General features: G+C 46.5%; 1 protein-coding gene across 1 annotated transcript in view; it reads right to left on the bottom strand.

Annotated features, from left to right (window-relative positions):
- Nucleotides 1-6,045, bottom strand: part of UBA2 (ubiquitin like modifier activating enzyme 2) — a 146,517-nt gene extending 140,472 nt beyond the window's left edge. The window contains exon 1 of the mRNA XM_085639365.1: nt 5,848-6,045. Within this exon, the coding sequence (XP_085495491.1) occupies nt 5,848-5,985 (138 nt within the window). The 5' untranslated portion in view covers nt 5,986-6,045. The remainder of the gene's footprint in view (nt 1-5,847) is intronic.
- Nucleotides 6,046-16,143: the final 10,098 nt, after the last annotated feature.

Here is a 16,143-nt window from a genome sequence, read left to right as displayed (position 1 = left end):
TAATCACGCCATTGTCATAACTTCTGTGAACCAGCATCACAATATGGAGTTAACATACTCCCAGAAAATCCCAGTTAACTTCAAAGCAACGCAATCGTGGCTTCTATGTCTAGCACATCTATGGTGCACATGCTGGTATCTATAATCAACTGAAACACCATGAACTAAACACTCTCATAATTCACATTCAATATCTTACGTTTTATAATATCAAGAATAGGTACATAGTTAAAAGTCCTGACAATTCCGGTGGTCTCTTGTTAGCAAGAGCTTGCGTTTGAATTAGAAACCCAAATCTCCAAAAGACAAGTTAGGTCTGGTATGAATGACAGACAATAACCGCCTAGTAAAAAAAGTGAAGAAAAAGGAGGAGAATCATGATCTTCCCTTTAGCCCTATTTAATAATGCATGCTTTTCCTCGGTCATCCATAAGTCTCCACAGCGCATTTAGATAGACTTATCCACTCCAGCCCGAAAATCATCATTAGGTTCAAGACTACGCACACCACCCCCAAACTCCTTTAGCCAACTAGGTCTTACTGACATTTGATAAAGGAAAACAAATCAAACAAATCTTCACATATAACAACTCCATCAGTTACTCATTTATGAAACGCCATAATTCCCAGGTCTCACCAAACCATTACTTGTTGCATAAGGCCCAACTGTAAATCATAACCCCTCCCCACCCACCCCTTTCAGTCTCTCACTAACTCTACAAAATATCAAGCACAGGAGCTCTCAAAGCAGCTCTGACGAAATAGAATTGTTGATCAATACTAGTTTTGTGGGGGATTACTTTTCAATTTGGATTGTGAAAGGTATGGCTCTATAGCCCCTTGGTAAGTATCATGCGATATGCTTAATTTAAGAACCTTGTAAAGTACTCTGAAGACCGGTTCATGCAAGACTACAAAAATAAACAATTCCCAATACATGTGGACATCCAAATGAGGTTTTCAATTAACTCCAGCAGAGGCTGTATACAAGCATTCAATGATTCTCAAAATTCCATCACCACTTTAAACCACTCCACGTTCCTGTCCCACTAAGTCTAAAGCCCATGTTCGTCATTAGCCTTGAGTTGCTGTGCTATAGCTTCTCTCACATGAACGCCTTACTGATTAGCAGGACAGCAGTCGCTGGCCTTCCCGGAAGGTTTGAGGAGAGGGGTGAGGTCAATATTGAGAATAAGACATAATGAGACAGGCAAGAAAGAAGGATGGAACTGCTGCGGGGTGAGCAGGTACATCAATACAGCTCTATATACAATTGTTCAGCTTGGAATGGCAGGTAGATAGCATCATCATGGTGAAAAATGAACGAAAGGTTTAGACAGAAGAAAAAACATCCCAGATAAACGAGGGCGAAATTCTAGTACGAGAAAAAAATAGAACTTTGGCTTGCAAACCGTGTATAGGAGGGGGTACAATATCCAGTATATCCGGAGCATCCAGAGAGGGCATAAAGCATGAGAAATACGATACACTTGAGCGCAATTCCTCAAAGTGTAGGTTGGGAGCTACTGGTAGCTCTCCTGCTGCATCTAAATAGCTCTCCTGTGTGCAGCTCAACATACTAAATAAAAACTTTTGCTTGGTTGAATATATGTACACAAACATTTGAAGGGGAAAAAAAGCTCCTACTCGAGACGAAAACGTGTGCATTTTCAGAACCCATACGCTGTTTGGAGAAAAATGGCTGAATTTCCAAAATATATTTAAAGGTTATATTTCAATGATAAACCATGTTGCATTGGGAAAACGTTGCTAATATTATGACCTGGTAATGACCATGTAAAGGAATTGCACATTGACCAAGCTTTTTTGGCAACCGTGCCTGACAAACTGTGTTAATCTGCAGTATCTGCACTTGTATTTGTTTTACTAAATTACACTGCATACTGAAGTCCACCTCACCTGTTCCATTCCGAAACTGCGTCCCTCACCGGTCCAGCATGGATTGTTCCGTTTGTTTGGAGGGAGGTGCTCTACTGGAAGTGAGGCACGACCACCTCTGCCTGAGATCAGACGGGAGGTTAGCAGTCTAGCTGCTTTCCCCCTATTAAAACTGATGCCTGAACCGACGTGCAGTGGACGTGCCACAGCCAAGCCCGTCTGCGCCCGGACGTCACCTGGAGCCAGGACCCCTGCCAGTTTTTCCCCCAGATACGGTCAATCCCCCAATCCATCGTTACTCCTACACATGGGACGCATTACTTATGACCAAGTGAAAAGGGGCTCGTTTACAGACCCCCTGGCCCGCGGTCAGGTTTTACTAACCTGATGTAACTCATTTCCCCCCATATCACCTCTACCAGAAACTTTTTACTCCTAGGGGACTTTAACATCCATAGTGAAAATGCTTCTAATCCCGAGGCCACTGCCTGCCTAGCAGATTTAGCCACACTTGATCTCTCGAAGATCAACAATGCTCCCACCCACTCAGCAGGGCACACTCTAGATCTTGTCTTATCTAATTCCCCTAACATCCTCTATGGGGAAACTCGCCCTCTGACCTGGTCAGACCATGCTCTGGTGGATTTCCAACTTGGGTCCCAGAACCCTCCCCATCTCTAAATCTCACACCATGCATTGGTACAGACCATGGTATAAACTCACACCTGATCATTCATTACCCCTTTCAACTCCTGGAACACCACCACATATAGTCTAGAAGAACAGCTAACACATTTTAACTCCACCGTACAATCCACTAAAGATCACGTAGCACCGCGGAAACACAGATCCACCCTCCCAAACATTCCTCCACTAGCTGGTACTCCCATATCCTCCGGGCGGAAAAGAGCCAATGTAAAAAATTAGAGCGGAAATGGCAACATTCACACAATGCACAGGACAAAACGAGATTCAAAACCGCATTGTCTACTTATCATAAAACAAAATCCACACTGAAACAGCATATCGCAAACCAACTTGAACAAGCTGAGAACTTTCACCAGCCCCAAGGCCTGCGATACCACTGAGACTTCCTCACAGGCGCTATGTGACAATATAGCCTCCTTTCTCACCCAGAAAATTGACGCCATCTACCATAAAATTATCACATCTATCGGACTTCCTAACAACTTCCCCACAGACAGCCTCTCAACCGCCACTCTCACCGCACAGATGCACTCCTTCCCTTCGCTAACGACGGAAGAGGTAGAATCTCTTCTCACCAAAGTGAAATCTGGGTCCCCCCTTGATGTACTTCCTGCAAAAATATCCTCCCGACTAGTGCAACAGCTTCCATTACCCATCTGCACTATCCTCAACAGCTCTCTGAGAGCAGGCAGACTGCCCCCAGAATGGAAAGCAGCACAAGTCGTCCCCATTCGTAAAAAAACCAATATCCCTGCCTCTGTGCTGTCAAACTATCGACCCATTTCACTGCTCCCCCTTCAGAGCAAACTCCTTGAAGAACATATAAACAGTCACTTGTCCGACTTTCTGGAAACCTCATATTGCCTGGCTGTCTCACAGTCTGGTTTCCGGGCCAAGCACAGTACTGAGTCCGCTCTGATAGAGGTAACTGATAACATTAGAATGGCCCTGGACAAGGAACAGACAGCACTTTTAGTGCTGCTTGACCTATCTGCGGCATCTGACACCATCTTGCACCGAATCCTTCTGGAGACTCCAGGACATCGGGGTTTGCTCTGAAATGGTTGACAGTCTTTCTAACAGATAGAACCCAGACAGTGACTCTGGGTACTTTTAGATCCAAGACCACCAAATTCACCAAGGGAGTACCTCAGGGCTCCGGCTTGAGCCCTACCCAGGGCCGGCTTTAGCACTGGTGACGCCCAGTGCAACAAAGCTTGTCGGCGCCCCCAGTGACCTTCTCCACTACGGATTCCTTCATAACCATCCTTTCACAGTGCCCCTCAATCATAAGTGTGTAAATCAGAGTATAGGAAATGTTACATAAGATGGAGGACAAGAAGATATAGGAGTCGCAGGTCATCCATACTGGTAGGCAGGATAGTTTAAGAGTGCTTGGTCAGGAGAATCAGAAACTTAGAATTTAAAACCTAGCACCTTGGTTGAGAGGTTCTCTTTAATAATAAGAATAGATTTCTACCCAAATTAACCCATTTAGCACCATTAGGATAATGAAAAACTGGGGGTGGGGGGGGAAGGAATCCTAACGCATTAGCCTATACCCTGCAGGTTTCATGCAGCTCTTTGATAACAGTTACTTGTTCACTGTTGTTCTACTTTAGGATTTTAACTTATAAATAGTTAGCAACAATATGGTCTCTCTGACAAAAGTAGTAACCCACTGCCCTATTTACATTACATTATATGCACTTTGTGATCTGCACGTTCTTTGCAGCAGGCATAGTAACCCTCTGTGCTACCTTATGATGAGTAGAAAAAACCATCACACAAAACTCTCTCTCAAAGAAGTACATTAATCACTGCAGTTATTTTGACATTTTTACTGGTGGATGAAAATTGCCAGAGTTCAGGAAAGCAGCAGCAGGTGCTTTTAAAACCATCATATTAGCGCCCCCACACGAAGGCATCACCCGGTGTGGTGGCACCAGTCGCACCACTCTAGAGCCGAAAAGTCAGAGGTCGTGTTTGGAGGTGCAGCAATAAGCATGTCTCCCAGCTGGTGGCCGGAGGAACTGGGACCTGCTCCGACTCTAAAAGGAATGGTCAAGAACCTAGAAATCCGGATCGACCAGAATCTTACTCTTTAAGCATATGCCTCCACCACCACTGGTACCTGCTATCACACACTCAGTCTTCTAAGAAGAGTGTATCCCATGCTACCATCCTCCACGAGAAAAACACTGATGCAGGCTCTAGTGCTTAGTCGTCTGGACTACTGCAATGCACTGTTAGTCTCAGCCAGCGAGGCTTCCTTAAAAAGTTGCAGGTAGTCCAGAATACAGCAGCCCGACTAGTAGAAAACGCCCCCCCCCCCCTCCCCCAGAACAGCTTCCTCACCACTTCATAACAAACTCCATTGGCTTCCAGTGAGAAAGCAGGTGAAATTCAAGATCTGCTGCACAGTCTTCAAAGCCCTTAATGGCCTGGGACCTCCCTACCTGTCGGACAAACTGCTAAAATACACCCCTTCCCGGCCCCTTCGTTCAAGTTCCAAGCTACTCCTCTGTACTCCTAGAATCAAAAAAAGCTCGGTCGGGTGGCAAAGCTTTTTCTTACCTTGCCCCAACCCTCTGGAACGACCTCCCCCGCCAACTACGCGACTACCAGAGCCTTCCCCTATTCAGAAAACTGTTAAAACTCTTTTAAGGTTCACCTGTTTGACTATAACTTGCTGTCCTAGCGCTGAGATACCCCTGACGGGATGATTCGGGCGCTATATAAACTAAACAATCTATACAGGTAATCTTCTCTAGGGTAGCCACTAATGTAAACCTGTCTGATGCGGCCACTATCACAACACTAAATGCATGAGCAGCTCATGATCATTTTCATTGAACGCAAGTAGCTCTTATTGTGGAAAAGGTTGCAGACCCCTACACTAGAGGGAACGAAGTAAGGGCATCAGGGGACCTGGAAGATAATCTGTGCCACAGGATGTACTTGGCGGTCTGATGAAACCAGAAATACAGTTGGCAAGTAAGAGAAAGACTGCAGAAGGGTGGACGCAGCACACTGTCATACTGAAATAATCGAACTATGTTGACGGGGGGTTTCAAGCTCCTGGGTTATCCCATCTTTACCCAGTACTACAGTAAAGCTCTTAGCTTTCACTATAATTAACTGCTCATATCGTAACCGCGTGCTGTTGCAGAACACCATCCTTCACTTCTTTCCATAAACCATCCTGTATTCACCCTCCCATTTCACCCCAGGTCTCACCACTCGCACCGAGCTGAAGCCGCCCAGTACTAGATTCTTGAGCAGTTCGCATCCGATGCCCCCTGCTCCCACCACCAGCAAGCGAGCTTCGGCCACAGCCTTTGCCAGGTCCGCTCTTACTGCTCCAACCAGCGCCATCAGAACACTGTGAAGGAAGAGGGGCGGGGTTTCACAAACAACCAATCACTCTGAAAACAACGAAGCGCGCGGTAAGAGACCAGAAAGAGGACCAGACACTAGAATGGGCGGAGATTCCAAAAGTGACCAATCCGGCGAGAAGGGAGCGTGGTAGTGCAGAAATGAAGCAGCGATGCACAGGGTTAAGCTTCAAAGTTGACCAATGAAACTCCAGAGACCTAGGATACGCAGGCGCACGACGCGGAGGAAGCTCACCTACTGAGAGAGCTGATCTTCCGGAAGAAACGCCAATCAGAAACGTACAGGGCGGAGTCTGTAGTACAATCCAATAAGCCAATCGGAATGTACATTTTGGGACGCAGGCGCAATGTGAATACTCGGAGTCGGAAACATTCAGAGCCGCTCATTGTTGGCGTGGAGTAGCGGTTACAAGAGAATTTTCCTGCCTATAATGAAGGAAACGTTAAATTCTATTAAGGACGTGAAGGCGAGGATTATTCTCTTTACGTTTTATTAACAGTAGTTACAAAGTAAAAAAAAAACAATGCCCACCCCACAACTCCAATGAGTCCTTTAGAAGTGCCCATGACAACCATAAACCAATAGTACTACGGTCCGTCCAGGCATATATCTATCCTCGTGTAATATCTGCTTTTCTCTTTCTTTTCTTTCTTTTTCTCTCTTTGTTCTTCACCTTTCTTCTCTTTCTATTCTCTCCCTGTCATTTTATCTACTAGACTGAAAAATTGTCTAGCAAGCGCGACAAAGAATTTTCAATTCTATTAAGGACACGGAGGCGAGGATTATGCTTCTCTTTGCTTTACTGCAAACACACAGCAGCCAATAAAACAACTTTAAACATCAGCATACCCCAGAAGTACAACCCCCTCCAGTAGTATGCCCCAATCACTGTCCACACTATCATATATAAGGTCCGAATTACGACATCACTTCCTCTTTCTTTGCATGAACAAACTTTTCAACACAGTCCACCAACTTGACCGTCGAACACTGGACCACCGATTGCTCCATCGACGTGCGTCCAAACTTGAACCTTGAATATCCTCTCTGGAAAAGACGACAACTGCCCTTTGTCCAGATGAAATGTCACCCCGATGAACCGAATCATCCCTGCCGATGCCAGACGTCCTGGACCTCAAGATTGCTTGGTCTGTTCTCCTGAAATGGAAACTGACATCGTGACACCCGTACAAAAACAACTATGAAGGCAATGTACAGGATTATCGGGTGGGTACAACATCATAATAATTACATCAGTATGCCAACATGCCAACTGCTTGGGTGGGATAATCCTCGCCTCCGTGTCCTTAATAGAATTGAAAATTCTTTGTCGCGCTTGCTAGACAATTTTTCATTCTATGTCAGTCCACGGAGGCTCAGATTATGCTAGTTTAAAGTTGATTTACCACCACCGAAGCTACATCCACAATAGGTTTATGATAAAACGTTTTAAATGTGGAATCAGTCGACCAGTCCGCCACAGTCATGATGTCTTGCAACCGGGAACCCGCCCCCAAAGACTTAGAGGCCATAGCTCCCCTAACAGAGTGAGCTCCAAATATGGAAACATCCACCCCCGCAAGGCCCAGTAACCAAGTGACCCACCTGGCCAGGGTTGCAGATGAGACCGGGCGAAAAGGTCGCTGAAGAGCAATTAACAATTGTCCTGAAACATCAGATCGAAATTCCCTAGTACAATCTTCATAAACCTTCAAACATTTTACAACGCACAACTTGCTATGATGAGGAAAAGCAGGGTACGTAATACACTGAGAATGCGTCTTAGTACGCCTGGAAATCGTAAAGGAAACTCCCGAAGGAATAAATACTCTACCTGCCAAATCCAGTGCTCGCACATCCGACACCCGTCTACATGAAATTAAGCACAGTAGGACTGTTAATTTTGCCGATAATTGTTTCCTAGAAAGTGCCTCATTATTCGGCCAATTCCTCAAAAAACGCAAAACCACCGACACATCCCAAAGTGCGGTGTACCGAGGTTGAGGAGGATTCACCAATCGAATCCCTCGCACTACCTTGCAGACCAAGGGATGTTCCCCCACTGGTCTGCCCTCCACATGCGGGTGACCCGCTGAAATAGCCGAGCGAAAGTTATTTACCGTCCGGTATGCCAAACCGGACTTGGCTAATTCCGACAGGAAGTTCACTATTAGATGAATATCGGATCCCACGGGATCACACTGTCGCTCACCACACCAACTAACCCACCGTCTCCAAGCTGATTCGTATCGCTTGTGTGTGGATGGAGCCCAAGCCTGGGACAAGAAAAAGAGAGTGTCTTGCGAAACTCCCGGCACCTGCCAGCGACGCCTGAAAGTCTCCAGGCCATGAGGCCCAGTTGGTTCTGCAACACCAACGGGTGGCGCAGTCCCTGAGGATCCGTGAGGATGTCCGGAAACGACCGAAGACGCACCGGAGGCGCACAAGTCAAGCTCAAGGCGATTGGAAACCATGCCTGCGCCTTCCAACAAGGTGTAACCAGGACTAACTCCGCTCTCTGCCTGCGAACATGAGCCAACAATCTCGGAATCATGGCAAATGGTGGAAAGGCATATAGAATGCCCGTCGTCCACGAGTGAAGAAAGGCGTCCGAGCCGACCGCTAGAGGGTCCGGCCGCCAACTGTAAAACCGCGGAAGTTGAGTGTTGAGTCTGGACGCAAACAGGTCCAACACACAGGGTCCCCACTTGAGATTCAGCGCTTTGAAACAGTTGGGGTGCAGTTTCCAGTCGCTGCTGTCCCGCAAATGCCGTGAATTCCAATCGGCAATCACGTTGGACGACCCGGGAATATATTCCGCCGTCACCAATAGACGATGGTCCAGGCAATAATGCCAAAAATCCTTGGCTATCTCTGCCAAGAGGCGAGATCGGGTCCCTCCGAGGCGATTGATGTACCTCACCGCGGACACATTGTCCATACGTAGAAGAATGCAACAAGACACCTTCTGCGGGGCCAGAGTTCGAATCGCGAACGCTCCCGCCAGAAGTTCCAAGCAGTTGATATGCAACTTTAGTTCCTCCTGAGACCAACGACCCCCTGTCTCCATGGTCCCGCACCGCGCTCCCCAGCCCCAGCGACTCGCATCTGACTCTATCACGACATCCGGGCTGGAGGAGAAAATGGCCCTGCCGTTCCAGGCCTCCATATGGTCTAACCACCAATTGATCTCCGTACGAGCCTCCGGTGAGAGGGCTATCTGTTGCGCATACGAGAGACCCTTGCGTAGGTGCAAAATTTTCAGTCTCTGTAGGGCCCTGTAGTGCAAGGGCCCCGGGAAAATCGCCTGAATGGACGCCGCCAGCAACCCTACTAGGCGGGCTAACGTCCGTAACGAAATTGTCGGAGAGGCAAGCGCTTTCCTCAATTCCTTCCTGATCACTACTCTCTTCTTCAAAGGAAGGAGCAATTGGCACGTGAGGGAGTTGATCTGAAATCCCAAAAATTCCATCGATTGCGATGGAATCAGGACCGACTTCTCCAGATTCACAAGGAAACCCAACTCCTGTAACAATTGGAGAGTCCACGTTAGATGTCTCAACAAGAGTTCCTGTGACTGTGCCATAATTAGAATGTCGTCGAGGTAAATGATCAGGCAGACCCCTCGTTCTCTCAACCATTGGACCACCGGTCTCATGAGTTTGGTGAAACACCAAGGGGCGGAAGACAGACCAAAGGGCATCGCGGAAAACTCGAACCATTGGTCGCGCCAGAGAAACTGGAGAAACCTCCTGTGTGGTGGGAAGATAGGGACCGCCAAGTAGGCGTCCTTTAGGTCTAAACGAACGAGCCAATCCTCCTCTAAGAGGATGTCCCTCAACAAGTGGATGCCCTCCATCTTGAAATGTCGGTACACCACCCAAGCGTTGAATTCTCTTAGATTCAACACCAAACGGAACCCTTTGTCCTTCTTCGGGACTAGGAAAATCGTGCTTACAAAACCCCGAGGATGGGGAATAGCCCTCACTATTGCACCCTTCTGGAGTAGTGCCTCCACTTCCCTGTCGATGAAACTCTGTTCTTGTAGGGAAAAATGTAGGGCGCCCGGCACCCGACTCTGGGTCGGAGTGGTGTAGAATTCTATGTGGAAACCCTGAACAGTTTGTAACACCCAGGGATCGACCGTAATCTCCTGCCACCTGTGAAGGAACAACGCAATACGACCTCCCACCATGCATTCTGTGGCATTCAACATCGTTACCTGAATAGGAGTTATCTCCGGAGTTCTGCTGTCCTCGATAGGATCCTCTGTGGCCTCGGCCTCAGCCACCTCTATTGCGGGAGGGGTAAAACTGCGACCTCTGACCTCCTCTGCCTCTTTGTTCCGCCCCTCAGGAGGTCTGGTTGTAACCACGGCCGGACCCTCGACCTCTAGCGCGTCCGGCCCTATCAAAAACACCAGTGTGGAACACTTTCTTGATGTTAGCCTGCGCCTTGTCTAAAGCTGAAAAAGTGGCCACGTACTTGCCCATCTCCTTGACGAATTTATCGCCAAACAACATGCCATTGGCCAAAGAACCCGGTTCGGTCGTGGCCATCTCTGCCAATTGAGAATCTATTCTCATCAAGAACGAGCGCCTCCTTTCGGTAGATAACGCCACATTTGCATTTCCTAGAAAGCACAGGGCCCGCTGGGCCCACTCCATAATCTCTGAGGTGTCCAAAGGAACATTCTGGTTTTTCGCGTTGACCGCCGCGTCCAGAATTTTAGTGAGGGGACCCGAAACATCCAACAGCTTATCCTGGCATCCCCGCCAGGCTCTATCTAAGCCCTTTTTCGGGTCTTTAGCGAACTTTCGCATAAATGTAGCCATATTAGGATCTAATTCTGGCGTGTCCGCCACCTTTCCAGTCAGGGATGGCCTCGGGCATTCCGAGCGCAAAGTGGCTCGCACTTCCTTCTCGAAACCCTGCCGTAAGTTTACCCCCACATAATGTGCCACCTCGGGACAGGGAACCCATTCCGAGGACCGCGGGTGAATAAGGCTCTGCGGGTCAAATAGCAGATTTTTGGGAGCCTGGCTGTCATCAGGCTTGTAAGCAGTATGTTTCACCTTATGTGATTTCTTTTTGGGTCTCACTGACTCCCCATCTGAGTCTGAAGTGGTAGTAGTAGCTGGCAACGAATCATCCGTGTCATACGCAGCCATGGAACCATGGTCCTTCATTACATTCTTTGCCATACGTGCCAAAACTTTGGCCGAGGACTGCGAAGTGCCTGCATCACTGTGTTTGGACTTCATTTTTCTCTTGCCATATTTAAGGAGGGGCTTAGTAAAAGGCTTGAGGGCTTTGATTAAGGCCATGTTAACTGAACCCTGGACGTGGGTATCCAGGGCTTCCACCAAATTCTCCTCCAAGTGTTCTGGTTCCTCATAGTCCTGATAATTGTCACATTCTACCCACTGGTCCTCCTCTTCGGCGTAGTACGCCATTGCTATAAGCTCAGAGGAGTTGGAGGAGATTCACGGGGGGGAGCAGCCCAGGGGTCTGGCAGAACCTGCTTCTCAAAAGGAGCACAAAGGAACAACCTAAACTAAAGGTTCTGCGTTATACTCAAGGTGGAAGGAGCAACCCCAGTACACTCCCCTAGAGCAGCGCTCTATTCCGGTCACACGCTCCGGTAAGCGTTCAGTAATTGAGGCCAGAGATGGGTGCAGTCATGTGGATCTAAGCGCGAGGAGCCGTTCGTTCAAATTGAATGAAGAACGAGTTCGCGCGCCCAGCCAGAGCGTCCTGCTAACGACGCGACCGCTCTCTGTGCACGAGCGTGTCGCGTCTGCCTCCTCCTTCTCCACCGCCCCCTAACGCCCGCAGCAGGCTATCGGCGCGCGCGCGCTGCGAGGCGCCACAACTTCAGCGAAAAACGGAGCCGAGAACAGACGCTCCGGAGCCAGTTCGCCGTCAATAAGCAATTTACAACAACCCTGAACACACAGGTAATAGCGATAATATCACCAAACAAACAATATCCTCACACTCTACCAAAGCTGATAAAAGTAAGGGAAAAGCACTTATCTGCTGCTGCAGCAGCAAAGAAAGAGGAAGTGATGTCGTAATTCGGACCTTATATATGATAGTGTGGACAGTGATTGGGGCATACTACTGGAGGGGGTTGTACTTCCGGGGTATGCTGATGTTTAAAGTTGTTTTATTGGCTGCTGTGTGTTTGCAGTAAAGCAAAGAGAAGCATAATCTGAGCCTCCGTGGACTGACATAGAATCTTACTACACTCTAGCTATTCTTTTGCTGCGCTTCACACTGAACAGTCGTCTTCGCTGTGGGTCTTATTACTTTGTAACCTGTTTGACCCTTGCTACAAGAATAAAGAATCTACAGGACATTTGCAAAGTCTCCATCGCCTTCTTCACGTTGCTACACCCCGTTGCCTGCAGTCCTTATTCTTCTCTGCAGGAAGTTGTCATTTGGCATCACTCATTTTGGGATCAGAACATATGGATAAAACAACCTATTAGGCTCATCCATTCAGTGGATCAATCTTTACATATCAATGAAAACTAGCCGTGTATGATAAGTGTAAAAAACATTTAACCAAGAATTGTTGATCCGAGCAAGCATTGCCTACAATCAATACTATTTGAGGATATATGAACACATAATGAAACCTGTACAATAACGCATAATGAGGAAAACATAATCAAGACTGATACTTCCTGTTAATCACAGGTGGTAGGTTTCCACCAATAATAGGAAAGAAAATGTATACCTCTGTTAAGTCAGACTCAGGAGACAGGTGATGAGCTTTATTAGGTACTTCCAAGTACAGAAACCCTATCCGCAGAGCAGTCAGGAAAGTCTCCAACCGCCCACACAGCCAGACCACAATGATCCACTAACCCTTGGTTACAGAACCTCACATGCCAAGGTTCTTTAACCAAAGATACCACATTAATAAGATACCACATCACATCCCTTGCTTATATAACAGATGAAACAACAATAGGCATTGGGAAAGGGAACAAAGCAAGGGGAACAGGGAAGAAAACAAGATAATACACAGAAAGCAGTGGAAAAGGAAGGCAAAATATAGTCACATAATGCCAACAAGTCAAACATAGTCACCCAAACGAGCCGGGTGTTTGTGCACACGGGCAGTTGGATTCTTTAACCAACTTCCTTGACGGAAGAGCACCTCATTTCTTGAAGGATAACAGCACTTGGCAACCCTATTGAGATTCCAAATCTTGTAGTCATCTGTCTTAACTGCATTTCTGAACACCTTTATTACCTTACAAGGTTGCCCAAATATAGACAATATCCCATCTCTCCTAGGGCATTTAATCTTTACCCACTCCCCTACCTGTACATATGTGTCTTTAACAGCCTTGCATTTGTCATATCATAACTTGGCCTTCAATTACTTTTCCTGTTCCCTTTGTTTCAATCCACCGACATCAGCAACATTCTCATCGACCAGAGCTCTCTTTTCATTGACCCAAGTCGGCATAACTTCACAACTGGACAACCTCCCTTTATATAGTCTGAAAGGTGACACCCCCTTAGTGGAGTGTGGGGTGAGTCTGTACTCTCTCACTTTCATCTTTATACCTTCTTCCCAATTCGCTCCACACATCAAAGGTTGTTGCAAACATTCATTCAACACTTTAATGAAGCATTCCACAACGCCATTAGCCTCTGAGTGATAGAGAGCAGACCTTTTATGCTTGATTCCCCTTGCACTCAGGTATTCCTCAACCATCACAGACGTCAGTGGAACCCCACTGTCTGCGAGGATACTAGCAGGAAATCCTCTTTCGAACAACTCATCTAGTAAACACAACACATCCTTAGACTCAATAGAGTTTACTACCTTGATCTCAGGCCAACGAGAAAACATATTGATACATACCAACACATAATGGTCACGCCACCATATCTTTACAGGTCCATGTATGTCTAGGGCAATGTCAACCCATGGACCACAGGCTTGCTCTCTGATCGTCATGGGTTGGGTTCTGTATTTCAACACTTTGCCACAATGCACACATTCAATGCAATCACGTACTTCTCTCTCAATCATCAAGTCCATGGAGGGCCACCAATATCCCTTCCTGACTGTCTCTTTGGTTTTAGATATGCCCATGTGAATGGCATGGGCACTCTTGACCAGTTTATCCCGCAAACACAAGGCTGGTATGAGTTTGCTACCCCTTAACAGCACACCATCAGTCACGGACAACTCATTGCGCAACTCCCAATATCCCACAGCATGATGATCACTCCTGTTTCTGTTTGACCAACCTTCCAACACGCCCTTCACAACATATTGCAAACTATCATCCTCTTGTAGCATTATTTTCCACTCTTCCTCCTGCACAATACCCTCAGTGATGACACACACCTTCACTTCTTCTTCAATTTTCTCTCCCCCAAAATCTTTTTCTTCCGAAAAAAAAATCCGTAACATAATTATCTTGCAACCTAGAAAGACAAGCAGCTTGCAAATTGCTAGCTCCAGGTACATGTGTGAGCATGAATTCAAATTCTTGAAGTGCAACCACCCAAATTTTGATGCGGCTTGAAATCTGATCGATTCCTTTCTTCACAACCACCTCCTTAAGGGGCTTATGGTCCGTTTTTATCTCAAATTTATGGCCCCACAGAAACTTCCTCAACTGCCTGACTGCCCAAAAGACCCCATGAGCCTCCTTCTCTATGACTGAATAGTTAAGTTCAGCACCCCTAAGTCCACGAGCCAGAAATAAAATGGTCCTATAAACCCCTTCCGACCTCTGTAACCAAACAGCCCCCAACTCTTTGGAGCTGGCATTCGTCATCATAATGATATCATCCATAGCATCGAAACTTCCTAAGTTAGAGGCATCCTGCAAACCCAGTTTGACATCTCTGAATTCTTTTTCACTGCCGTCACAACATAAAAACTCTACACCCTTCTTTAAAAGAGATCTGAGTAAAACAGTTCTCTCAGCAAACTTCGGAACAAACTTTTTGTAAAATTCTGCCATTCCCATAAATTTTACAAGTTCTTCCTTGCATTGTGGGGAAGGTACATTTTTAATTGTGTTCATCAATCCTTTCTTTGGCCTAATACCTGAAGCAGTAATAAGAGGCCCTAAGTACTCTATCTCAGGTACATTGAACTTGCATTTTCCTCGCTTTAAAATAAGCCCTGCCTTTTGCTGCTTCCCAAGTACCTCATATAGTCTATTGTTGTGTTCTCCTATGTTGGACCCTGACACCAAAATATAATTCTGATAAACCTTGACGCCACTCACCCCCGTCAAAACTCTTTCCATCGCCCTTTGGAACACAGAAGCTGCTGAAATGAGTGCAAAGAGCATCAGCAGAAACTTAAATGTTCCATAAGGGGTGACAAATGACGTGAGATCTTGTGAAGAGTCAGTCAACATAATCTGATGGTACGCCGAACTGAGGTCCAACGAGGAAAAATGCTTCACACCATTGAGCAAACAACATTTTGCTGATGTTGGGGAGGGGATAATGATCAACAATGGCTGCCTTATTCAATTCTCTCAAGTCAATACATAATCTTGCATCGCCATTGACCTTGCGGGCTATGACCACTGGAGCCAACCATTCAGATGCTTCCACTTCTTTGATTATACCTCCAGCAATCAACCTGTCTAATTCCACCTTTATACTGTCTTTGACAGCCAGAGGCACATTCCTGACCTTGGCCACCTTTGGGTGTGCATTTCCTTTGAGCCTAATCTCATGCACATTGTTTTTTAAACACCCAAGCTCATCGGAAAAGACTACAGAAAATTCATCCAACAAACCATCACATCCACTCCTGACACTACAAATTGATGGAATCTCTTTCACACACACACGGGAATGGCATTTGGGTCAAGAAACACATAAAGATTGCGTTGATGAATCCAGCTTATCAACGAATTGCCCTTCACAGATTCATGAATCTTACCAAGTATCATACGATCTTTGAATTCCACCGTACCCCAAAAGTATCCAGCCAGCTTTATTGGTTTTCAACCATACACGCGAGGTTTGATATCAGGTTTAATGAGTTTCACTCTGTCTTTCAACTTGTCCTCCTAAAATGTGCGAGGAATCAATGTTATTTTTGCGCATGAGTTAAACAACATCTTTTTA

This window comes from Triturus cristatus, chromosome 12, assembly GCF_964204655.1.
Source record: "Triturus cristatus chromosome 12, aTriCri1.1, whole genome shotgun sequence".
NCBI lineage: Eukaryota > Metazoa > Chordata > Amphibia > Caudata > Salamandridae > Triturus > Triturus cristatus.
Note: the sequence above shows the minus strand (reverse complement) of the source record. Positions and strands in the feature narration are given on the sequence as shown.